Raw genomic sequence first — 24,779 nt, forward strand, 5'->3', positions numbered from 1 at the left:
TCTAAAGTTATTTTAAATTTATGAGTCAAAATTTCTTTGTATTTCTCATTTAGTTTGTTTATTTCTTCAATAACTTTCTTGTCCATAATATTTTCTTTATTATTATGTTTATAAGAGTCTAGTTTACTTTGAATATCTAACAATTCCTTATCCCAAGATTTCCTTTTGTTATTATACCATCTGATACTTTGTCCATATAGATATGATTTTAAGGCATCCCAAACATAGACAATGGAGACTTCAGGAGTATTATTTATGTCTAGAAAATGTTGTACTTCTGAAAGTATATATTCTTTATAGTCTTTTAGCTGAGTTAAGTATGCTGGTATCCTTTTGATCTGAACATTATGAGTATTTTTATCATGAATTCAAAAACAATTGAGTTATGATCAGATATAGGACATGAAATGATTTTGGAATTAATTAAATCTGTTACCATCTGGTTAGAAATAAAGACCCTATCTATTTTTGAATAAGTTTTGTATCTGTTAGAAAAAAATGTGTATGGTAATGATTTTGACTCTATCTGATTATTAATATCATTCAAATGATAAGAATTAGCAAAATCATTTAAATGTTTTGCATTAGATGTAATTCTTCTTTTCTTTATAGTGGTAGTATCACTTTCATGTAGTATACAATTAAAATCACCAGCTAAAATAATATCCCCTACAGAGAATGATATGATCTTATCAATATGATGTTTCACTGTATTAATACCAATTCCAGGTATCCAATATACATTAATTAAAGTGTAAGTCTTCCCATTAATTTGTATTGTAACCATACAAAACATTCCTTTGTCATCCTGATAAGACTTAATGGTTTTAGGAATGGGCATACTTTTATTCCATAAAATAGCCACTCCTCTTTTTTCTGAGTGTGCTCTGAACTAACCAATACTGTATACTTATTAGTGGCTAGTTTATCAATATCTTTTTTCAAGAGATGGGTTTCTTGCAGGAAGACTAGATTGGCCTTGTGTAGATTAATGTATCTTATTAGGCTTGCCCTTTTACACGGATTATTCAATCCATTAATGTTTAAAGAAATTCCTTTTAAAGATGTCATTTGGCATTTTAAAACTCAAGAATCTTATGATCGAAATAACAAATAACAAGATAAATAATGTTACATCTCCTCTTTTAGGTGTACCTTTAAATATAGCTGTATTTATTAAATCTCTAATGGGATTTTGTATAGGATTCAATTTTGTTTGTAGTGACAATGAGTGTACAAAATATATTGTGGATGTCAAAACTATATACATATAACAATGAACAAGTGAAAATAATGTAAGGATTAAACCTTGCATCCCGCCTGGAGTTGAAAACTCCAACTTAGAGCAGTATTTACTACTCAAGTTAACCCCCTACCCTAAGCAGCAGTACCTCAGCTACCACCTTATCAATTTAATACTAGTTATATTTAACAGAGGTTAACAGTTTTCAATTCAATTATCTATCAAGACAAAACTACACATTTGGTAAAACAGCATCATATAAACTAAAATAAACTTTTTTTTTTTTTTTTTAAAAACTGTTCATACAAAGAAAATAATAAAAGAAGAAGGAAAAAAAAAAGGTAAAGATAAAAAAATGTATCAAATTACTAACCTTACTTTTTTCAGAAAGAAAAACAAATCGAGTCACAGCCTGCCATTAAATCCTCAGGCATTTTGACTGGTTATGAAACAAAACATTTCTTTGCACATAGAGAATAACTTTGATTAAATCTTTTCCAAAATATTTGTGGCTTTCTGGAAATGCAGGAACTATATTCAAAAGATTAATAATGAACTAAAATGATGAGAGAGAAAAAAACATATAACAAATCATTTGTTTTTAGTCACTTCTTCTTCTCTGAAGTCTTCCAGGAAGCTTCAGTTGCCAATCTCTTTAATGAAGAACTAGGCCATTCCATTTCTTCTATTTTATCCAAAATCCTTTTTCTTTGACAAACAGTAAAGCAGAGTCTAAATCATCAAGACCTTAGGACCATCAGGAAGGAAGATTTTAAGCTTGGCAGGAAACAGAAGGTATGTTTTAAACTGTGCTTTTTTTAAGCTCCCTTATTAGTGGCAGAAAAACTTTTCTTTTAGCAATTACCATGGAAGAATAGTCATTGTCAAACGCACAGTTGTCTCATTAAACTTAACAGGAGCTTTAGCCCAAGCAGATTTAAGAACCATCTCTTTATCAAAAGATGATAGAAATCTAACTATAACTGATCTAGGATAGTTTTTGTTAGAGTTAGTATTAGCTATAGATCTATGTGCTCTTTCGATACCAAAAGAGAATGCTTCTGGTAAATCTAAAGTTTTAGGGAGCCATGTTGTTAAAAAAGAAGTAATATTGTTACCTTCAATATTTTCTGGCAGTCCAAAAATCCTAATGTTACTGCGCCTAGATCTATTTTCCAGGTCATCCAGCTTTGTTTGTAAATGTGTATTTTGTTTCAGCAGAAACTCAATGTTGATTTCCTGTTCTTGTATTTTATTTTCCATGTCATTCACAGCTTCTTCTATGCCTGTCATCTGGATCTTCTGTTGTTGCAGGTCCATATGTAACAAGTCTATTTGTTTTGTAGTTTTTTCTATGAAGGTGTCTATTTTAGTATCCATTTTATCCATCTTAGCAGTAAGTTGCTGGACTATAATTATCAGAGACTGAAGTTCTTTCTTGATGCTGGAGTCTTGAGAATTTGTCTTACTGGAACTCATTTCAGACTGATAAACTGACAGGAAAATTTCCAAAGTAATTTCTGACAGGAATATTATTAAGATTTCCTTTCTTTTTTAGATATAGTTCAAGAACTATATAAAACAAACATATTTAGAAAGAAAATTACTTCAAGAATTAATTTTTTAAGTAATTAATTCCTGTCAATGTAATGAAATTGGTGGAGCTGAAGAAATCTGCTGCTATCCTGTGTTCATCCTTGGGCACGCCCCATTATTATTAACTTTTTCTGACATCGGTATGGAGCAAGAAAAAAGTTTCCCCAACGGGGTACTTAGCTTTAGTGAAGACTTCAGTTCTGAAACTCAAACTCGAATATTTCAGGAGTCGGCCAACCGGGAAGGGAAGGTGGCCTAATGGTTAAGGTGTTTGCCTTACAAACACAAGGTGCAGGGTTAGAGTCTCACAAGGGATAATTGGCTAGGCTTAAAATGGCTCGCAAGAGTAGTTAGCTTAGTACTAACCTATGAACCTATGAACCTATGAACTTGCAAAATGCTTCTGCTTCTGGCACAGCGCGGCAAGAAAGACTAAAGAAAATGGCGTCGGCTGCTTGTTTTATACACCTGACGTCATGGAAGAGGAGACAGCAACCGACGCAGGACCCAAGACTTTGGAATTCAGGCCGACTGAGGGCAACCTGCCAGCAGATTACCCAAATGTAATGACTGCAACAGTGAAACACGAAAAACATCATCTCTAAGGCAAAAAAATAAACAAAAAAAAAAACTGTTATACATACTGAATGGTGCAATAACATCTGGCCTATTTCACACAGTGAACGTTTTGCAAGAAGCCCACTGCCCTTCAGGAAAACAAAGCAAGTCATTCACCACACAATTTGACACCTGCTTGCAAACCACAGCCTCATTTCCAGACAATGGTGGCAGACGACCACCCTGCCTCAGTGATATAAGACATCTGGAAAAGCACACTATGTTATACTACGGGGTGGGATCTGCAGATAAAATTTCAAAGACATCAGGTCACAAAGAGTGTAATTGGACAATTCATATTTTTTAATGGAGACATAAGATTAGGCACATACTGAAGAGATGAATGGAAGCATCAGAACTTAAAGTGTCGTCATTAAGTAAATTCAGACATGACATTCGATTAAGCATCACTGGTTTCCTTTATGCTTTAGCTACTGTCTTCATAAAACAAACATATCTTTAAAATCATTATATCTTAATCTCATACTTACAAAGTCAGCACTGGCAAGTAAAGAAAAAAAGCTGTATACAAATAGTAACAGTTGCTTTTGGCAATACACAAACACTGCTAAATCTTTTTGGTACTAGCACCTGAACCGCTGACATTGCAGGGTATGACAACCTTTGTCAGAGTAAAGCAGCAAAAAGTTATTATTATCTAATGGTGGGACAGTTAAGGATAGGAAGGAAGGGGCTCAGGAAGTTGGGAAACAGCAAAAGGTTTCAGCAGCAGAACTCAGTGCCCAAGTTTCACCCACTCATGAATGCCCACTGCATTAGATATCTAATCTTCATTCCCAACAGAGATAACCCCACTCACAGTAACTTCTCAGCAGTGATCTCCACCTCAACACACTCTACCATGTTTGTTCTCTCAACTGACTACTTGAGCTCTTAATGTTTCAGCTAGTCACATAAAACACTTAAGATCCCCCAACCACCACCAAAGGGCAGCTACTTTCCTTCTACGGCATCCTATGTACACCTACATCAAGTCTCAGAAAGACTGAGCAACATTCACTGCCCTCCCACCACAGATTTCCCTAACAAGCCAAAGTAAAACATAACACATTTGTCTGAAGTGACATGGCTGCAAGGCTCTTGATCTGATTCTGAAATCCAGCACAACCCCTTTTCCATACCAAGTGACCTCCCCCTCAAAAGGTCACAAACCAAGACCTTCTCATGCCCCCTTTGAAAGGGAGTTCTAGCCAGATGGCTTACCTAGACACAAAAAATAGAACACATGACAAAATTGCTTCTCAAGTCAGAAAGGTTACAGTGTAGTTGCCACACCTACAATGAAGAGTAATCTGCTCATTTTCAGAGAACTGCAGAACAAGAAACCTCTCACAGACTCAAATCAGATGCAACATACCAGAACAACACACGGGTTTGTTCTATCATTATGGTGAAACAAAGTGAGCTCACTCTTGTCATTCCAGCCTTACATGAACAAGGCACAACAGAACCAGTTCCTCCACACTATATGGGAAAAGGGTTCTACTTCAGACTGTTCTGCGTTCCAAGAAAAGGAGAATGGAAACCTACAAGGTATCTTTCCACCCCCTTTTCCTCTGTACTAAGTGGTACAGCTACCACACACACACCACTGTGGTTAGAAGTGAAAAATAATGTACCGTATGTACTTCAGAAGCAGTTTTCAATTCATTTTTCTTCTCTCCAGGTAAGTTACCTTATTACAGTTAGCCAGTGAACCAAAAGCACCTCTTGTCCATTTGACAGCTTCATTTCTTCAATTTCACAGATAAGATGAAATCTGAGGGTAAGAAATGATGGCATTTCTGAACTAACATGCCACGACTGGAATGCATGGTTAGGTTCAGTTATTCAAATCAGACTGCCACGAATATTAGTGCAAACTGAGCTAACGCAACAAAAGTTAGTTCTAAGCATAAGCATCAGCAAATGCATCCTCTGCATGTGTTCCTGCAAAGGTAAATATAACACAACAATGGGCTAGAAAGGAGGAACAAAAGCTTCCTAAAAGTCACAGCAGAAAAAAGAAATGACCAAAGTGGGAACAAAATTCTGAATTTACAAGTAAACATATTCAAGAATGTTTTAATATTTGCAAACTCACCTTCTGTTCATGAGGCAGTAAAGAGAAAAGAACCAAAGGTGTTCCAGTTTTAAAATTTTCCAGTACAGATACAGGGACATTGCAGATATGTATGCTCACATACCAGCCTACCTGAAAAATAAAAAAAATACTAGAATAACGGTTCTTTAAATTTACTATAAACCAAAATGTATAGAAGTACAGTCTGAGGGTACTCACCGTAGCTGCAGATTTCTGAACAGCAGGATCACTGCTGGAAGTGCATTCATATATAAGTGGGACATAGCCACAGGAGGACAATTTTCCAGCTTAAAAAAACAAAACAAAAACCACAGCAGTCTAATGTCTCTAGATGGGAACTGGATTAGGCCACATGCCAACGTGATCACCTAGGCATAAAGGTGTGCATAGCTAATGTTGTCTTCTGCCCCCCCCCCTTTTGAGGCTGTCGCCAAAGGTCCCTAAATTGTGCTACCAACAAGAAAGGGAAAACTAATGCGGAAAAAAAACCCAGCTCCTTAAAGGCAGAAGGTGCATTCCTATTTAGACTCTATGAACCTATGAGAAAGGGTTCCATGAAACAAATGCCCCCAGTAATCTGTAAGCTACTTCCCCTGCAATAACAGACCCCCCCCCCCAACAAACACAAACTACCTATGGACCTTACACTACGAAGAACAATGCCTCTTAGCAAATCTAGTAAAGTTTTATACAACTAGAGTCTAAATAGGTTTGTAAAACAGAAGGCTACAAGCTTAAAAATTATGCCCAACTAAGAATGAAGAAGGGAAGATGGGCTGAAGTTCCTGCAGCAACAATCCTATTATTCAAACAACCATGGCTCTGTTGAGAACTCTCATGCAACCGTATGTGCTCCTCATAAGGATCACTGCTACAGTTCAATCATTAATAAATGGGAGACTAAAGCAGAGAAGGTCCTTCACGGCATGCTGTAGGTCCTCCACCCAAGTCCAGACTGAAGTAATATAAAGGTGAAATCCACCCTAATCATTGGCCGAACATCTAGTTTGCAAAGTCCAGAAAAGATGCGAGTGTAAACAAGCGTCAGGTTCAGAAATAAGCCAAGAGACATTCTTATAAAAAAAAATAAAAAATGCAGTGCTGACAACAGACCTTGTGATTTGTGCTCTATGTAGCTAAGGTCTTTCCATGAGCAACATACCAGAAAGGAATGCAATCTGCAAACTGTTTGGAGACAGTCTGCTTGGAAACTGGCCTGCCCAGTTTCCTACATGTAAAACAGGTGACTGGCCAGAACAGGATATTAAACAGATTTGTTCAGGGAGAGTTCAGAGACCATCTGTAGTATGAAGCGAGTTTGGTCTACAGAGACACCTTGCCACTGTTGAAAATTTTCCATGGCTTGAAAGGGCCTTCACTGGCTCTCTTGGAACTAGAAGCAGTCTTGAGAACAACCCTTCTCTTCGGACACTGACAAGACTTCTAATGTAATGCAGTCCAGCAGCACAGAATGGATTGTACACGTTTCAGTCACTGCTGCAGTCATAACTTTGGGAAGTTCAGCTACTGGCAGAGCCTTTATGTTTGACCAGGTTTCAGAGCCCATTCTACACCCCCCAAAATGCTGAACTTGCTTTTCCTATCCTCAAGACATCTTTACATCCTGTTATGAAGGCAGACATATAGTCGGTTGTCTTCTTTTTCTCCTTTGCCCTCAGCTAAAGTTTGCCTACATGAAAAAAAGTATGCATAAAAAGGGATAAAAATAATTCTGATCACAGTATTCAGTACTGACAGGCCTCACCAGACTGGTAGTGTAGGGGCATGTAAACCAGAAAAGTAAAGAGGAAGTGAAAAAAATAGGGGTTGGGGTTAAGGTAATCCTGCCTGTGTGGTGCATAAGATAACCATACTTGTGTGGAAGACCAAGAAGGCTTCCTCACAAGACTGCTTGTAACTGTGAAACATTCTGGCTGAGTGACTACCACCAAAAATACTGCCTTCTATGAGAACTACATATGGGCTGATCTCACCGATTGAGATGGTGGTAGGCTCAGCTATTCAAACATAAAATTCAGATCCTGCAGAGGAAAAAATGCTCTGAATCATCAGTAGCACTCAGTGTCCAAAGAAAAGGCATCTGTCTTCCAGGCTAACTTGCATGGAATACTGGAACAGAATTTTGCCAGTTGGCTGTGCAGAGAGAAGGCAAAGGGTCCACCTGATGAATTCCCCACAGATAGATCAAATATTGAAGACTCCCTGACCTAGTTTCAATTTGTGAGGGTCTGCTCTGGTCCTGCTTAGCTTGTGAGCCACACAATTTTGCTCTGATGGAATACAGGATGTCTATATAATGAGATTGTGCTGTGTGGCTATATCCCAGGCTAACATGGCTCAGAGAGCAAAATGGGTATGATCTGGTTCCCCATTGCCTGACGATGTACCACACAACTGTGTTATTGTCAGTAGCCACTTTAAGAGGTCCTGGGGACCAAAGATGGTTTAGAGAGATGACTGCCTTGATCAGGGCAGACATCTCCTTGATATTTATGTGCTTGCACTCGTACTTGGTGTCCCACACTCTATGCGCTATTATCTCTCCTGAAACTGCTCCACAAGCAAAGTTCAAATAGTCTGTGGTTACAGATTGCTTCACAGCAGGGAGGGAGGAGAGATCTGGATTTAAGGAGAGCTGCTGTATCCACCAAAAGACCTCTCTTCAGACAAACCCCAGCACTGGGATCTGAAAAGATAAGGGGTGTTGATGATAGGACAAAAGAGATTTCAGATACCACCATATCTTTCTCATGTGGAGTCTTACCATAGGTATCATGTGAATCATAGATGCCATGAGACCTAAAATCTTGTGGCATTCTCTCACAATGACTGATGTCTGACTGGAAAACCTTACAGAAATAGATCTGCTCTATTTTTCCTGTGAAAGAGAAGCTCTTTGAATGGAGATGTCCAGTTGACATCCCAGGAACACAATCCTGAGTGAGGGAGTCACAGACTTTTGAATGCTCTCTGGGAATCCCAGTTTGTGCAAGAGATCTCTCATCCGAGAGAGCTATCAGATCCCTTGAAAAAGACCCTGGAAAGATAGGCAAGTCGTCCAAATACAGAAAAATGTAGATATCCTGTAGCCTGGAATGAGCTATAAATTGGCACTAGACACTTTGTGAACAGTCCTGCTGTGGTGAATAGTTCAAAGGGTAAGGTAGAGAACTGAATGTGATCCAGAGACATAAAACCTTAAATGTCTGAAGTCTGGATGAACATGGATGTGATCAGCACGTTTTAAGTCTAGTTTTACCAGGAAACATGAAAGTGGAAGAAGAGGTAACAGGGATGTGAAGTGACAACATTTTGAATTTAGGCACTAATAACAAATAGATTTAGGAAAGAAAGATCCAGAACTGGTCTCCAAGCATTTCCTTTCTTTGGCACTAGGAACACTCTTGAATAACACCCCCCCCCCCTTCTCCCACCTGGGAAGGAAGAACTGGTTCTATCACTCCTCAGGATGGCATGTGATGGACCAGGGTGTGGGAGGGAGTCAGAAACTCTCTTGAATAGTTATTGAATGGTTCTTTTTTTTGGGGGGGGGGTGACTGAGATTGGTTTTAGGAACCTCCTTGCCACTTCTTAAAAACACCTGTTTACCTAAATACTGTTGAGGCTGTTTATTCTGTATTATTTATTTATTTTTTTGCCAAAACTGGAAGTGGAGAAAGAAAAACTTTTGGTCATTTTAGAAAAGGAGAGCTGAAAAATCTTACAGATTCCCTGGAACAGTTTACCCCTTTCATCACACTTTTTGATTACCTCTACAGCAGAGGGTCCAAGCACTAACTCTCTATCCATGGCGGAATTTAAAATCTAATTTTTTTACATCTGGGAAGTTCTGAGAATATAGCCAAGCAAACCTCATCCTGTTCAAATTTAGAACCTTGAATCTCTTCAGGAAAATAGCAATCTCTCCTTATTTTACCAAACACTACTTTACAAGAAGGACTGATAGTCTGAATTAAACGCTGAGCCAGTACCAGTAAACTGCACCTAACCAAGAAATTTGAAGTCGAGTAGATACAGCCTTGGTTTTCAGTTTCTTTTTGCCTCTTCCCGTGTCAACAATTATACTGTACTGCCAGTAGTCAAATTTACTCACAAGTACATTCCCTTTTTCTTTGTTTATCCAAACTCTTATGCAGTTTAATCTATTATTGTTATATGCTTTTTTTTAACAAACTGTATGCATCACATTACTTGAGCTTTTAAGAGTTTAATCTGATATAAAAAAGTTATGTACTCACCATAACATTCCATGTTTGTTGTCCTTCTCGCCTTCATTCTTGCTGAATGGGTTCAGAACCATGAATCAGTTCCGACTCGGCCTATATTAAAGCTCGAGAGCTTCCACTGGCACGAGGCAACACCCTACCCCATGATGTTTAGGGAGATTACTCAGATGTTTCCAAATATTGTACAGAGTAACAGTTATATACATCACATAGTACATATATAAAACGTGTAACCTAGAAGTAAGAAGGAAATCAAAGAAAGTACAGTTTTGTACCTACCATAAATGTAGATGTTCGAGTGTAAACACTGCTGCAGTCATTACACTTGGGTTATCCTGCCGTCAGGCGGTTCCCCAGTCGGCTGGAGTTCCAAAGTCTTGGTCCGGCATCGGTTGCTGTCATCTCCTCCCTGATGTCAATGCGGCAGGGGTATACAAGATGCAGCTGATGCCATTTTCTTCAGTTTTGTTTGCCCCAGATGTCAGGGTGCCCCCAAATAGGTAGGCAATTCAAACTGCTCGTAAAGTATACATAAGAAAAGCAAACAACAACTTTCAGTTACCAGCAAATACTCCCCATAGGTAGTAAAGGGTAGAAGACATGGGTATGTACCAGCAAGTAAGAGGGGAAGGAGGGAGGGTAACCTGGACTGCAGCAGTGTTTACACTCTAACATCTACATTTATGGTAGGTACAAAACTGTACTATGTTCATCGTGTTACACTGCTGCAGTCATTACACTTGGGTGGAATCCCAAAGCTGAGGTAGGGTGGCTGGTTCTATAAGGCATTAGGGGTGGCTATAAGGCCCTGCAGCACAGCAGTGGCGAAGCCAGCTCTGGATTTGGAGTATAAAGGCAAATGGTAATGCTTGGTGAAGGTATGCACAGAACTCCATGTTGCTGCTTCCAAAATATCCTTGGTAGGTACTCCTCTGAGGTAGGCAGTTGAAGTGGCTGTTGCCCTGGTGGAGTGAGATCTAATGCTGCTAGGTACAGGTTTCCCAAGGTGTGTATAGCAGAAACTTATACAATGTCCTATCCATTTTGAAATGGTCTGTTTTGAAATGGCTTTTCCCTGTGCACCTGCAGCATATGCTACCAATAATTGCTCAGATTTTCTGAAAGCTTTGGTTTTGTCCAAGTAGAAGCGTAACTGCCTGTTAATGTCCAAAGAATGCAGTAGTTTCTCCCCTTTATTCTGTGGTTTCGGATAAAAAGCTGGCAAGTGAATAGTTTGGTTTAGAGCCACACTTGATACCACCTTTGGCATAAACGTAGGGTTAATTCTTAAAGACACCCTGTCCTGGTGTAAAATGAGGAAAGGTTCCACTGCCATTAGTGCCTGTAATTCTGAAACTCTTCATGCTGATGTTATTGCCAGTAGCAGAGCAGTTTTCCAAAAGATATATTTTAATTCTGCTGTGTTAGATGGCTCAAAAGGAGGTAAAGTTAATTTTTCCAAAACAAAGTTGAGGTCCCAAGTTGGAGTAGGTACTCTACGGGACGGTCTTATGTTTTTAGCCCCTCTGAGGTATTGTTTTAGCAAAGGATTAGAGAAAATTGGTGGATCAGTGTTGTAATGAGCAGAAATGGCAGAGGCGTGGATCTTGATGGATGAAAGGGAGAGGCCCTTGTCCAGCATCTCAGTTAAATACTGTAGTACCTGAGGAATGTTTGGGACAAGAAGGTCAAGGCTGTGAGCCTGGTTCCAGGCACAGAATCTCTTCCATTTATCAGAATAGGCTTTCCTGGTACTAGGCCTTCTGGCCTCCAGAATGACATCCATAACAGCTTTGGAGAGAGGCATTGCTTGACTAACGAATTTCCATGCAGCTAGGTTTAAGGTCTTTAGCTGGCTGTGAAGCATCGGATTGTTGTGCTGAGTCAACAGATGTGGAATTTGAGGCAAAATCCAGGGTGGTTCTTGTGCTAAGTTCTTTAAGATTGGGTATCAGTGCTGGCGTGGCCAGTCTGATGCAATCAGGATCATCTTTGGCTCTTCTTGCCTGGCTTTTATGAGTACCTTTGGAAGGAGAGGTAGAGGTGGGAAAGCGTATACTTGTAGGTTTTTCCAGCTGAATGAGAGGGCATCCACTTTCCATGCTTGTGGATGGTAACTCCTTGCGCAGAATTTCTGTAGCTTGAAGTTCTTTGGCAATGCAAATAGATCTATGTCTGGGCTCCACCATTTCAGTGTTATCATTCTGAATATTTGTGGATTCAATTCCCATTCGTGGGGATCCATGATGTTTCTGCTTAAGCCAGTGTGTTTTTCTCTCCTGGCAGGAATTGTGCTTGCAGATGAACTTGGTAGTCTAGAGCTGTGTTCCATAAGGTCATGGCTTGTCTGCAAAGGGGGTAGGAGTGTGTGCCATCTTGCTTGTTTATGTACCACATAACTGTGGTGTTGTCTTGTCTTTAGTAATAGTTGCCCTGGATGCAGCAGGTACTTGAAAGCTATAAGGGCATTTTGTACAGCTAGCATCTCTTTTTGATTGATGTGAAGATGCCTTTGTTCTGCGGGCCACTCGCCCTGAATACATTTTCCTGCCATGTGTGCTCCCCAGGCGTAATCCGATGCATCTGTTGTCACTGTTTGCCTGGCTGTGGGATGAGTAAAAGGCTGTCCCTTGTTGAGGTGACAAGCTTGAGCCCACCATCGAAACTCCTGTTAAAGGCAGGGAATAAGTGGTATAATGGTTTCCAAACTTTGACAGTGTTGAGACCATACACTCTTTAGGTACCATTAGTTTCCTCATATGCAGTCTGGCATATGGAATTAGTAGTATGCAAGATGCCATGTAACCCAAGGCCTGCAGAATTTTTCAAGCAGGGAGTTGGGTCTTTGTTGCCATTAATTGAAAGTATTGAGTCAGTTATCCTTGCTTGTCTGGCTTGAGATAAGCCATCTGGGCCGTTGTGTTCAAGCTGGCACCCAGGAATATTAACTCTTGTAAGGGCACTAGTTTTGATTTCTTTTCGTTTACTGTGTGCCTCAGGCAACTTAATAACTTTTTTACGAACGCCAGATGCTTTAGAAGAATGTCCTTGCTCTCTGCTTGAATCAGGCAGTCGTCCAGGTACAGATAAATTTGAATTCCTTTCTGTCTGCAAAATGCAATTACTGGTGCCAGGCACTTTGTGAAGACCCTGGGCGCAGTAGATAAGCCAAAGGGCAGTGCAGAGAATTGACAGTGCACTGAACCAGCTATGAATCTGAGGTATCTTCTGCAGTTTTGTCTGATAGGAACATGCAGGTATGCCTCCTTGAGGTCCAAGGTCACGGGCCAAGCTTCCTTGCCCAGCATGGGAAGAAGCTGCTGTAGTGTCAACATTTTGAATTTCGGAACATCCAGGTAAGTGTTTAGAGAAGAAAGATCCAGAATGGGCCTCCAGGCTTTGTCCTTTCTGGGAACCAGAAAGAGTCCTGAGTAAAATCCTTGTCCTTGCTCCTGTGGTGGTACCTTTTGAATAGCTCTCATGTCCAGGAGTGCTGTAATTTGTTTTTGAGCCTCTGCCCATTGATTTGGTGGCAGATTTGGCATTCCTTTTAACCTTGGCAGAGTGTGAAAGTGGAACCTGTAACCTTGATATACAATGTTGAGAATCCATTTGTCTTTGGTGATCCAATGCCAATTGTGATAGAAAAGTGCCAGTTTTCCTCCTAAGGGGGCTGCCAAGAGAGCTGTTTGGCAGCTGTAGTGAGAAGTCATTGAGGCTGCTTTTTATACGGTTGGGGCCTGTCTTCCCCTTCTTTCTTGGCCTAGTACACGCCATTGTCGAGGCCTGTAAGGACCTTGTGGTTGACCTCTATCTCTTGGACGTTTGTATCTGCCCCTTTGAGGTTTGCCTGTAACTGGAAAGGACCAATTCTTTGTTGGCCAATTTCTGCTAAATCGAGGAGGCTGAACCTGTAAGAAATCCTTCACCATTTGCATAGATTTTGCCTTATCCTCCATCTTCTTTAATACTTCTTCTGCCTTAACTCCAAATATCACATCCCGCTGCAAAGGTGCATCCAATAATTTTGCTTTAACATGATCTGGTAGCATATGTTCTTTTAACCAAGCATGTCTTCTAATGACAGAGCCTGCAACTGCTGCTCTACAGGAGGCCTGTAAAGAATCAAAACCACATTGCAAAGTATGTTTTCCCACTTGTTCGGCTGCATGCAATAAATCCTGCATTTCTTTAAAAGTAGGAGGATCTGAATCTGGAAGCATTTTTTGTTTCAACTGAGACATCAAAAATTGCTGATATTTTAGCATGTGAAACTGGCAATTTAAGGCGCTCATTGCTAAAGTTGCAGGCGTATATACTTTCTTCCCCCATCTGTCTAATGCTCTGGAATCTCTGTCAGAGGGAACTGGGTTTTTTTGCTGATGAGGTCTTAATCCCTTTGGGTCCCTGAGAAATAGTTTCAGGGTCAGCAACAGGGCTTTTATACAGAAATTTGTGTGAGTCAGGAACTCTGTAATATCTGTCAGGTTTAACGTGGGTTGGAGGTAAGGAGTCAGGATTTAAGCTGGATTCAGTATGCACATCATCCACAATATCTAATACTGGTGGAATAGCAAGGGGTCTGTGTTGAGGTAATAAAAGGAAGTCTCTGAGCCTTTTCTTGGATTCTGAGTAATCCTGGCCTTCCCAATGGAAATGCTCCCTCATGGTGTGTAAGGTTTCCCCAAAGGAGTAGCCCTCAAGCGGAGAGGCTGATGGAATAGATTCCTCAGCATCAGAATCCTCATAATATCCTAGGTCTGAGGATGAATCTGAAGAAATGGACACCAGGTCAGATGAGTCATAGTCTGCATCCTGTCTGGGTCTTTTATCAGGAGGGGGATGGGACCCCCTGATCAGGGTGATTAGGTCTTCAGCCATTTTGAGCACTTGTTTCTTAGGTATGGAGGCCTGTCCTGGAGAATGCTATATTTGTTTCTTTGTTTTTAAGGGAGGCTTAGACTTAGCAGAGGGTTTAATGCTTAAATGAATAGGTCTGAAAACACCCTCTGAAGTTGTGGATTGCTCAGCTACTTCTGTTCCCTCTGAAGGGTTAGTTTCGGTAGGCTGAAAAACTTGTGCATCCGAAGGCCCAGCCAGCTCCACGTGGGAGTCGGAGGCGGCCTGTGGATCTACAGAAGCGGTCGTCAGGGGCTGCGAATGCGCCTCGCTGAAAACCGGAGAACCGGCGACCGGCCTAGAAGAGGCCTCGTCGTCAGTTTTGGGCCTCGGATGCCTGTCCTTGTCTTTGCGCTTTTTATGTATTACAGTCGTCGGAAGTTCCAACGGCATGGTGTAATTAAATTTTCTGCCAAAGTAATGGGCAAAATCAAACCGACGTTTAATAGTGCGCTTGTTAAACCTAGCACAAAACCGACAACCAGTGACGTCGTGGTCTGGGCCTAGGCATGGGATACAATAGGAATGGAAATCCTTATGAGTTATTTGCTTCCCACAAGAAATACAGTTAATAACTTTTACTGACATCGGTCTGAGGCAAGAAAAAGTTTCCCCAACAGGGTACTTAGCTTTGTAGAAGACTTCGGTTCTGGATTCGGAATGAAAATCTCAGGAGTCGGCCGACAGGCACTTGTGAACTGCTTTTGCTTTGGGCACCGCGCGGCAAGAAAGACTGAAGAAAATGGCGTCGGCTGCATCTTGTATACCCGTCGCACTGACGTCAGGGAGGAGGTGACAGCAACCAACGCCGGACCAAGACTTTGGAACTCAGGCCGATTGGGGAACCGCCTGACGGCAGGATAACCCAAGTGCAATGACTGCAGCAGTGTAACACGATGAACATCATAAGTTCCAAATTGACAGAAGCTTCTCGATCCTCCAGAAGCTAAGGTTGGGGGAAGAAGGGTGGGACCCAAGAATGAAGGCAAGAAGGACAACAAACATGGAACATTATGGTGAGTACACAACTTATTTATGTTATGTTGTCCTGTCTCGCTTTCATTCTTGGTGGTTGGGACAGCGTCTCTAGCACCCTCTTTCTTGGGTGGCTCAAGGGAAGAAACTCTTCAGAACAGTGGATCCAAATGAAGCCCTGTTCCGGGAGGCCAAATCTACTTTGTAATGAGTGCTAAAAGTATGAGGATTTACCCACGTAGCTGCAGCACAAACTGCATCCATAGATAGTCTAGCTTGAAAGGCAATTGAGGTTGCCATGGCTCTCGTAGAATGACCTTTTATTTTTCCAGGCAGTTGTCTGTTTTGGGAAGTATATGAATAGGTAGTGGTATCAGTAAGCCACTTTGAGAGGGTGACCTTTGATATTGGGGCGCCCTTCTTTTTATCTGAAAAGGAAATGAATAGCTGGTCAGATTTCCTAAATCCTTTGGTTCTGTCCAAGAAGAAGCGTAAAGTACAGTTTTGTACTTACCATAAATGTAGATGTTCGAGTGCTAATACAGCTGCAGTCATAACAGATGGGGTTCTCCTACCATCAGGCGGGTCCTCGGTCGGCCGAATTCCAAAGTCTAGGTCCGGCGTTGGTTGTCGTCGCTTCTTCCCCGACGTCAGTGCGACAGGGGTATAAAAGAACCAGCCGACGCCATTTTCTTCAGTTTTTCTTGCCCCAGATGTCAGGTGCCCCCAGAAGGAAGGCAATACATAAAATTATGTAATAATGCAATGCAATATAATCAAAAACCAGTAGTTGCAAGCAAATACACCATAAAAGAAGGCCCCTAGAGGGGAAGGAGGGAGGGAAACCTGGACTGCAGCTGTATTAGCACTCGAACATCTACATTTATGGTAGGTACAAAACTGTACTATGTTCATCGTGCATACAGCTGCAGTCATAACAGATGGGTAGAATCCCAAAGCTAAGAAAGGGGTGGAAGGCACTAGGTGGAGCTAGGAGGAGCCAAAATGCCCTGCAAGACTGCAGTGGCAAAGCCTGCTCTAGATTTGGAGTATAATGGTAGGTTGTAGTGCTTGGAGAAGGTATGTACAGAACTCCAAATGGCTGCTTCTAAAATATCCTTGGTAGGAACTACTCTGAGGAAGGCTGCAGAGGTGGCTGTGGCCCTGGTAGAATGTGTTCTAATGCCTGTAGGTACAGTTTTGCCATGAAAGGAATAGCAAAAGCGTATGCAGTGGGCTATCCATTTTGAGATTGTCTGTTTGGATATTGACTTTCCTTGAGCTCCTACCGCATAGGCCACAAAAAGCTGTTCTGATTTTCTGAAAGGTTTTGTTCTGTCCAGATAATAATGCAGTTGTCTGTGGATGTCCAAGGAATGCAGCAATCTCTCCCCTTTGTTTTGAGGATTAGGATAAAAAGTAGGTAAATGTATGGCTTGATTTAAAGCTACCCTGGATACCACTTTAGGCATAAAGGACAGGTTGGTACGTAATGAAACTCTGTCCTGATGGAAGATGATAAAAGGCTGGACAGCCATAAGAGCCTGTAGTTCTGAAACTCTACGAGCTGAAGTGATAGCCAGAAGGAAAGCGGTTTTCCAGGATAAATATTGTAAATCTGATGAGGCAGCTGGCTCAAAAGGAGGCAAAGTCAGTTTTTCCAGAATGAAATTAAGATCCCAAGCAGGTATTGGTTGTTTTCTTGGAGGTCTTAAATTCTTAGCCCCTCTGAGGAACTGTCTTAATAGAGGGTGAGAGAATAAAGGTGGATCAGTGTTGTATTCTGCAGAAATGGCTGAGGCATGGATTTTGATGGAGGAGAACGAAAGTCCATTGCTTAACAGTTCAGTCAAATATTGTAGTATTTGAGGTAAATTCAGTTTTCCAGGGCACTGGCCCTTTTTCTCATTCCAAACACAAAAACGTTTCCATTTTGCAGAGTAAGCTTTTCTGGATGATGGCCTTCTGGCCTCCAAAATGACATCCTGCACCTCCTTGGAGAGCAGGGCCTGCTGCGATGCTAAGGAATCTTCCATGCGGCTAGATTGAGCGTTTTCAGCTGACTGTGAAGAGTTTTGAAGCTGTGCTGAGTTAGAAGAGGCATTAGAGGCAGGGTCCATGGTGGGGAATGTGTCAGACTCCTCAGGAGTGGGTACCAGTGTTGCCTTGGCCAGTCCGGAGCAATGAGGATCATATTTGGTCTGTCTGCTCTGGTCTTCAATAGGACTTTGGGCAGCAGAGGAAGAGGTGGGAAGGCATAAACTGTCATTGATGTCCAACTGAAAGAGAGAGCGTCCACTCTCCAGGCCTTTGGATGGAAGATCCTTGAGCAGAATTTTGTCAAATGATGATTTTTGTGAGAGGCAAAGAGATCTATGTCTGGCCTTCCCCATTCTTGGATTATTTCTGTAAAAACTTTTGGATGCAGCTTCCATTTGTGTGGATCTGTCATATTCCTGCTTAGGTTGTCTGCCAGCGTGTTTTCCTTGCCTGGCAAGTACTGTGCTTGTAGTTCAATTTGTAAGTCCATGGCCATGTTCCAAAGTGACATGGCCAGTCTGCATAGGGAGTAAGAATGTGTTCCTCCCTGCTTGTTTATGTACCACATAACTGTGGTGTTGTCTGTTCTTATCAATAGCTGACCTGGTTGTAGAAGGTCCTTGAAAGCTATAATAGCATTTATCACTGCTAGCATTTCTTTTTGACTGATGTGAAGGTGCTTTTCTTTTTGGGTCCATTTGCCCTGAATGCACCGGTCTGTCATGTGCGCCCCCCAGGCATAGTCCGAGGCGTCTGTTGTGATGACCTGATTTGCTTGAGGCTTGCTGAATGGAAGACCTGTGTTTGTTTGGCATGCTTGAGCCCACCACAGAAATTCCTTTTGCAGGCATGGAATTAATGGTATTATTGTTTCCAAACTGTGGCTGTGTTGAGACCATATGTTTTTTAGGTACCATTGTAGTTTTCTCATATGCAGCTTTGCACATGGGATTAGTAAGATGCAAGATGCCATGAATCCCAGAGCCTGCAGGATTTTCCTTGCAGTCAGCCTGGTGCAATTTGCCAGTGTTCTGAAATATTGAATTAGTTGCCCCTGCTTCTCTGGCGTGAGGTAGGCCATCTGGGTGTTTGTGTCAAATTGGCACCCAGGAAAATTATCTTCCGAGAGGGTATTAGTCTTGATTTCTCTTTGTTGACTATGTATCCTAGAGAGTTTAATAATATTATTACATAAGCCAGATGTTTCAGAAGAATGTGCTTGCTGTCCGCTTGGATCAGGCAGTCCAGATAAGGGTATATTTGTATCCCTTGAAGTCTGCAGTAGGCAATTACTGATGCCAGGCATTTCGTGAATACTCTGGGCGCAGTAGATAAACCAAAGGGCAATGCAGAGAATTGATAATGGGTTGAACCTGCAAGAAATCTGAGGTATCTTCTGCAATTTTGTCTGATTGGGACATGCAGGTATGCCTCCTTGAGGTCCAATGTTACCAGCCAAGACTCCTTGCCCAGCATGGGAAGAAGTTGCTGTAGAGTGAGCATCTTGAATTTTGGTACGAGTAGGAATGTGTTTAGGATGGAAAGATCCAAAATCGGTCTCCAATCTTTTCCCTTCCTTGGCACCAGAAATAGCCTGGAATAAAACCTTGACCTTGTTCGTGTAGGTACCTCTTGAATAGCTTTCATGTTTATAAGACCTGAAATTTGCTTTTGTGCCTCTGCCCTTTGATTGTGTGGCAGGTTTGGCATGCCTTTCATTTTTGGAAGGGTATGGAAATGGAATTTGTAGCCTCTGTTTATAATGTCCAGGATCCATTTGTCCTTTGTGACAATATGCCAATTTTTTGAGAATACTGCCAGCTTTCCTCCTAAGGGGGCTGCCATTTGAGACCTGGTTGGCATGCAAAGGGAAAAGTCATTGGTTTTGCTTTCTGAAGGATTGCGAGTTGTCCTAACCACCTCTTTGTGTAGGAGTTTGCCACTGTCTGCCTCTGTACGAGCCTTGTGCTTGTCCTCTGCCCCTCGGGCGCCTGTATCTGCCTCTTTGGGGTCTGTCTGTGGCAAGAAAGGACCAGTTTTTGGAAGGCCAATTTCTACTAAAATGTGGGGGTTGGACCTGCAGAAATTCTTTCACAGTTTGCATTGATTTAGCCTTTTCCTCCATCTTCCATAATACTTCCTCAGCATTTGCCCCAAATAGTACATCCTTTTGAAGAGGGGCGTCTAGTAATTTAGCTTTGACATGATCAGGCAAGGCTTGTTCCTTGAGCCAGGCATGCCTACGTATGACTGAGCCTGTAACAGCAGCTCTACATGAAGCCTCTAGAGCATCAAAACCACATTGTAAGGTATGTTTACCCACTTGTTCTGCACTATGCATCAAATCCTGCAACTCCTTCATGTCTGGTTGTTCAGGTTGTGACATTTTACTTTTCAATTGAGATAACAGAAACTGTTGGTATTTTAGCATATGAAACTGACAATTTAAGGCCCTCGTGGATAAGGTAGCAGAGGTATATACCTTTTTTCCCCACCTTTCTAAGGATCTGGAATCTCTCTCGGAAGACAATGGGTTTTTGGCAATGGAGGCCTTAACTCCCTTGGGCCCCTGTGAGATGGTTTCTAGGTCAGCAGCATGGCTTTTGTATAGAAATTGGTGCGAGTCAGGAACCCTGTAGTACCTGTCAGGCTTAACTGGAGCTGGAGGAAGAGAATCCGGGTTAAGGCAGGCCTCCGAGTAAACATCATCTAGGATGTCCAGGACAGGAGGTATAGCCAGAGGCCTGTGCTGGGGTAACAAAAGAAATTCCCTGAGCCTTTTCTTGGAATCTGAATAATCCTGGCCTTCCCAGTGGAATTGTTCCCTTAAAGTATGCAGAGTTTCACCAAATGAGTAATCCTCAGGGGGGGATACAGAAGGGATAGATTCCTCTGCATCCGAGTCTTCAAAAGGGGAGTAAGACTGTTCCTGATAATCAGAGTGCTCTGAAATAATGGAGCCCTGATCAGAGGAGGGGGAATCTTCCTCTACTCTGGGTCTTTTGTCCGGAGGTGGCTGAGAACTTCTGATTAGAGTAATTAAATCCTCAGCCATTTTAAGCATCTGTTTCTTACGCATGGGGCCTGGAGATGGGCCCTGTGTAGTTGGTATCTTAGGGTGCATGGTAGCTTTAGACTTGGTGAAAGCCTTCATGGAGAAAGAAGAGGAAGGTCTGAAGACACCTTGAGTGGAGGTGGACCTATCCACATTCTGTGTTTCAGCGCCAAGTGTGGCTTCGGTATCTGTAGTCAGGGTGTGGGCAGAGGAGCCTGCGACCTCGGGTACAGCAAACACCGCCAAAGATGTGTCGTTGGTAATCAGGGGCTGCGTAGGCTCCTCGCTGAGAACCGGACCACGTGTAGTCGGCTTAGGAGTGGTGTCGGTAGAGGCCGTGGACCTCGAGTGTCGGTCCTTGTCTTTGTGTTTTTTAGACAAAACCGGAGTCGGACTATCCGACGACATAGTATAGTTAAATGCTTTCCCAAAATAATGCTGGGCGAACTCCGCCCGACGCTTAATAGTGCGTTTGTTGAATGTAGCACAAAAGCGACAGACCGAGACGTCGTGGTCTGGGCCTAAACAAGGTATACAGAGGGAATGGAAATCCTTATGCGGTATTTGCTTCCCACAAGAAATACAATTATTAACTTTGTCTGACATCGGTCTGAGGCAAGAAAAAGTTTCCTCAACGGGGTACTTAGCTTTTAAGAAGACTTCGGTTCCAAATTTTTCGTAATCTCAGGAGCTGGCCGACCAGCACTTGCGAACTGCTTCTGCTTCGGGCACCGTGCGGCAAGAAAGACTGAAGAAAATGGCATCGGCTGGTTCTTTTATACCCCTGTCACATTGACGTCAGGGAAGAAACGACAACAACCGACGCCGGACCTAGACTTTGGAATTCGGCCGACCGAGGACCCGCCTGACGGCAGGAGAACCCCATCTGTTATGACTGCAGCTGTATGCACGATGAACATCTGCCTGTGTACATCTAATTGGTGTAAATTACATTCTGCCTTGTTGCCATAGTTTGGGAAGAAAACCGGTAGATCAATAGACTGATTCAAATTTGCTTCGGAATAAGAATGATGGATTAGTTCTCAGGGAAAATGTCTCTATGAAAGACTAAGTAAGGGGGACGTATAAACAATGCCTGGACTTCTGATACCCGCTTAGCTGACGTGATGGCCACCAAAAAGACCGTTTTTCATGTTAGAAATTTCAGATGACAGGATGAAGCTGGTTCATATGGTGGTAGGATTAGAGTAGACAATACCAAATTGAGGTCCCAAGGGGCTGGCGGCTCCTTTACTGGAGGTCTACGCAAAAAAGTGCCTCTCAAAAAGGCTTTGCACAGTCTATGGGACATAATCTTGAATCCCATTTCTCCAATATGGTAGTTTGATATAGCAGCCAACTGAACTCGTATGGTAGCCGCTGTTGCATCTTTGTTAAAGAGTTTAGCTAAAAAGTCCAAAACAGAAGTTACAGGGGCCATGAAAGGATCAATGTCATTGTTGTGGGCTCATCAAGAAAACCTCTTCCATTTGCTAACATAAAGCTTTCTAGTTGCCGTTTTGTGGGATGAGATCAGAATATGTTTCACAGCAGGGGATATATCCAGAAGCCTGTCTAGGACTGGAAGTGAAGCAGCCAAGCTGTCAGTTGGAGGGTTTTGAGCGAGGGATGCAGGGCCCCTGACAGATGAGTCAGGAGGTCTGGAACTGGGTCTAGAACCCACAGATCCTCTTGTAGATGGGGTCATAGAAAGGGGAACCAAATTTGTTAAGGCCAGTATGGGGCAATGAGCATTAACCTGCTTTCCAACATGCTGACTTTCTGAAGAACTTTGGAGAGAAGGCATAAAGGAGACCTGGGGGGCAATCATGTACAAGTGCATTCCTTCGTGACTCACCTGGAGGGGGATTAGGGCAAAATTGCTGCTGCATTTGGCATTCACGGATATGGCAAAAAGGTTACAGGAAGGGTGGCCCCACTTGCGAAAAATCTGGTTCGCAGTTTCCTGTCTCAGGGACCACTCATGTGGCGTACGAATAGCCCTGCTGAGTTTGTCTGCAATCACGTTGGATCTCCCCGGGATATGTGTTGCTGTTAGAAAGAGTTGGGAAGAGACTGCCCATTGCCATACTCTTTGAGCCTCTCGACACACAGTAGCATCTGGTTACTCCTTGTTTGTTTATATACCACACGACTGACATACTGTCTGGATTGTAACTGTTCCTAGTGGAAGGGAGTTGTGAAATGCCTGCAACGCCAACAGCACAGCTCTCATCTCTAGGACATTGATATGCAAGTGGTTCTCATATTCCTGCCAAACTCCTTGAACCATCTTCCCCAGATAATGCCCCCCCCCCCCCATCTGGGAAGCGTCCATGGTCATTGTGGCTACTGGATGAAGGAGGATGAACTTTCTGCCCAGAACCACCTGAGTAGAATGAAGCCACCAGCGGAGGTCTCCCGAGAATGATTCCATTATGATAATCTGGTGGGACATGAGCAGTTCCTGCAAGGACCATTGGGTGAAAAGCAACCACTGGAGTACTCTCATGTATAATCATGTGAGCAATACCAAGATTATCGCAGCCGCTATGGTACCAAAGATCCTTAGAACAACCTTTGCCTGTACTTTCTCCTTTGTGAGGATGCTCTGTACTGGTTGGCGTAGGGTTTGTATCCTGTCGGGAGGAAGTTTGGCTAAAATTTCTCTTGTGTTTAAGTCTGCTCCTATAAATGCAATATGTTGTGATGGCAACAAGGCAGACTTTTCGAAATTTATTGTAATGCCCAGCTGAGAACAAAGGTGAATAGTGGTGTCTCTTGCTCTGTTAAGTAGATGCTCGGTGGTGGCGGTCAGGAGCCAGTCGTCCAAGTATGGAAACACCCTGAATCCTAGACACTTCAGGTGAGCAGTGACTACTGCCATGCATTTGGTGAACACACAGGGGCCTGTAGTGAGACCAAAAGGCACAGCCCGGAATTGGTAATGACTGGCTCCCAGCCAAAAGCTTAAGTGACTCTGGGATCGCCTGTCCATCTTTATATGGTAGTACGCATCCGGGAGATCTATCGAGCACATCCAATTGTCTTTCCCCAGAAAGGGGAGTATAGACCGCAGTGTCACCATCCGGAACTTTGATTTTTTTACAGACTTGTTTGGTCTGCTGAGAAACAAAATGGGCCTCCAGTCCCCTGTGTTTTTTGGAACTAAAAAGAACTATGAGTAAGTTCATGATCCGATTTGGTCTGCGGGGAATTCTTGGATGACTTTTTTTCTAGCACACTTTGAATTTTGTCTGGTCCCTCTGATTGGGTGGAACATCTGGGACTGATCTTTTTTTCTGAAAGGGGAGAGGAAAAGGGTATACAGTAGCCTCTGGATCTGATAGTTTGTACCCATTTGTCGTTTGTTATGCTTAGCCAGGCGTTTGGATACAGTGACAAGCGACTCCCGGCTGTCTCCAGAGATGGACAGGCGGGCCTCCTTCCAGGAGCACTGGTAGGGCCTACCAGGGAATGTATACCTGTTGTCCTGATTTTGCGGAACTCTCTGCCGCGGGGTTGGCATCTTCCATTGCCACTTCCCCCTCTGCCCCTGGAGGAAGAATCACCACGTGCATCCGGAAAGACTCTTTGGGACTTGCAGAACCACATTTTCCCCTCTTCTGCCCTTTGGGGTAAGGGCTGCTAGAGAGGGAAAAATGGACTCCCTTGGCAGAGAGAGTCTTTCCCTCTTGCTTGCACCTGGACAGAGTCTCTTTCACTTTTGGCCCGAAAAAGGATGAGCCATCTAATGGGACGTTGATAAAGGAAGACTTGAAGGGCTCTGCAAACTCGCATAAGCGCATCCAGGAATGCCTCCTTTGGGAGATTCCTGTACCCACTGCCCTACTCACTCCATCAGCCATGTAAGAGATAAGCCACATAAGAGATAAGCCGCATGGAGGACTTTACCACTGAATTTAAGGTAGAAAGCTGAGAAGTCACCTTGTCTGAAACCTCTGCAGCTGTAGAACCTTG

General features: G+C 42.6%; 1 protein-coding gene across 2 annotated transcripts in view; it reads right to left on the reverse strand.

Annotated features, from left to right (window-relative positions):
* The window catches only part of TSR1 (TSR1 ribosome maturation factor), an 895,152-nt gene that overhangs the window by 506,566 nt on the left and 363,807 nt on the right, over positions 1 to 24,779 (reverse strand). Inside the window, exon 10 of one of the 2 annotated variants that reach the window (XM_044054378.1) lies at positions 5,562 to 5,672. The exons of the other annotated variant lie outside the window; for it this stretch is intronic. Within the exon in view, the coding sequence (XP_043910313.1) occupies positions 5,562 to 5,672 (111 nt within the window). The remainder of the gene's footprint in view (positions 1 to 5,561; positions 5,673 to 24,779) is intronic. 2 annotated transcript variants of the gene reach the window in all.

This window comes from Protopterus annectens, chromosome 13.part0, assembly GCF_019279795.1.
Source record: "Protopterus annectens isolate FY-2018-M chromosome 13.part0, PAN1.0, whole genome shotgun sequence".
NCBI classification, from domain to species: domain Eukaryota; kingdom Metazoa; phylum Chordata; order Ceratodontiformes; family Protopteridae; genus Protopterus; species Protopterus annectens.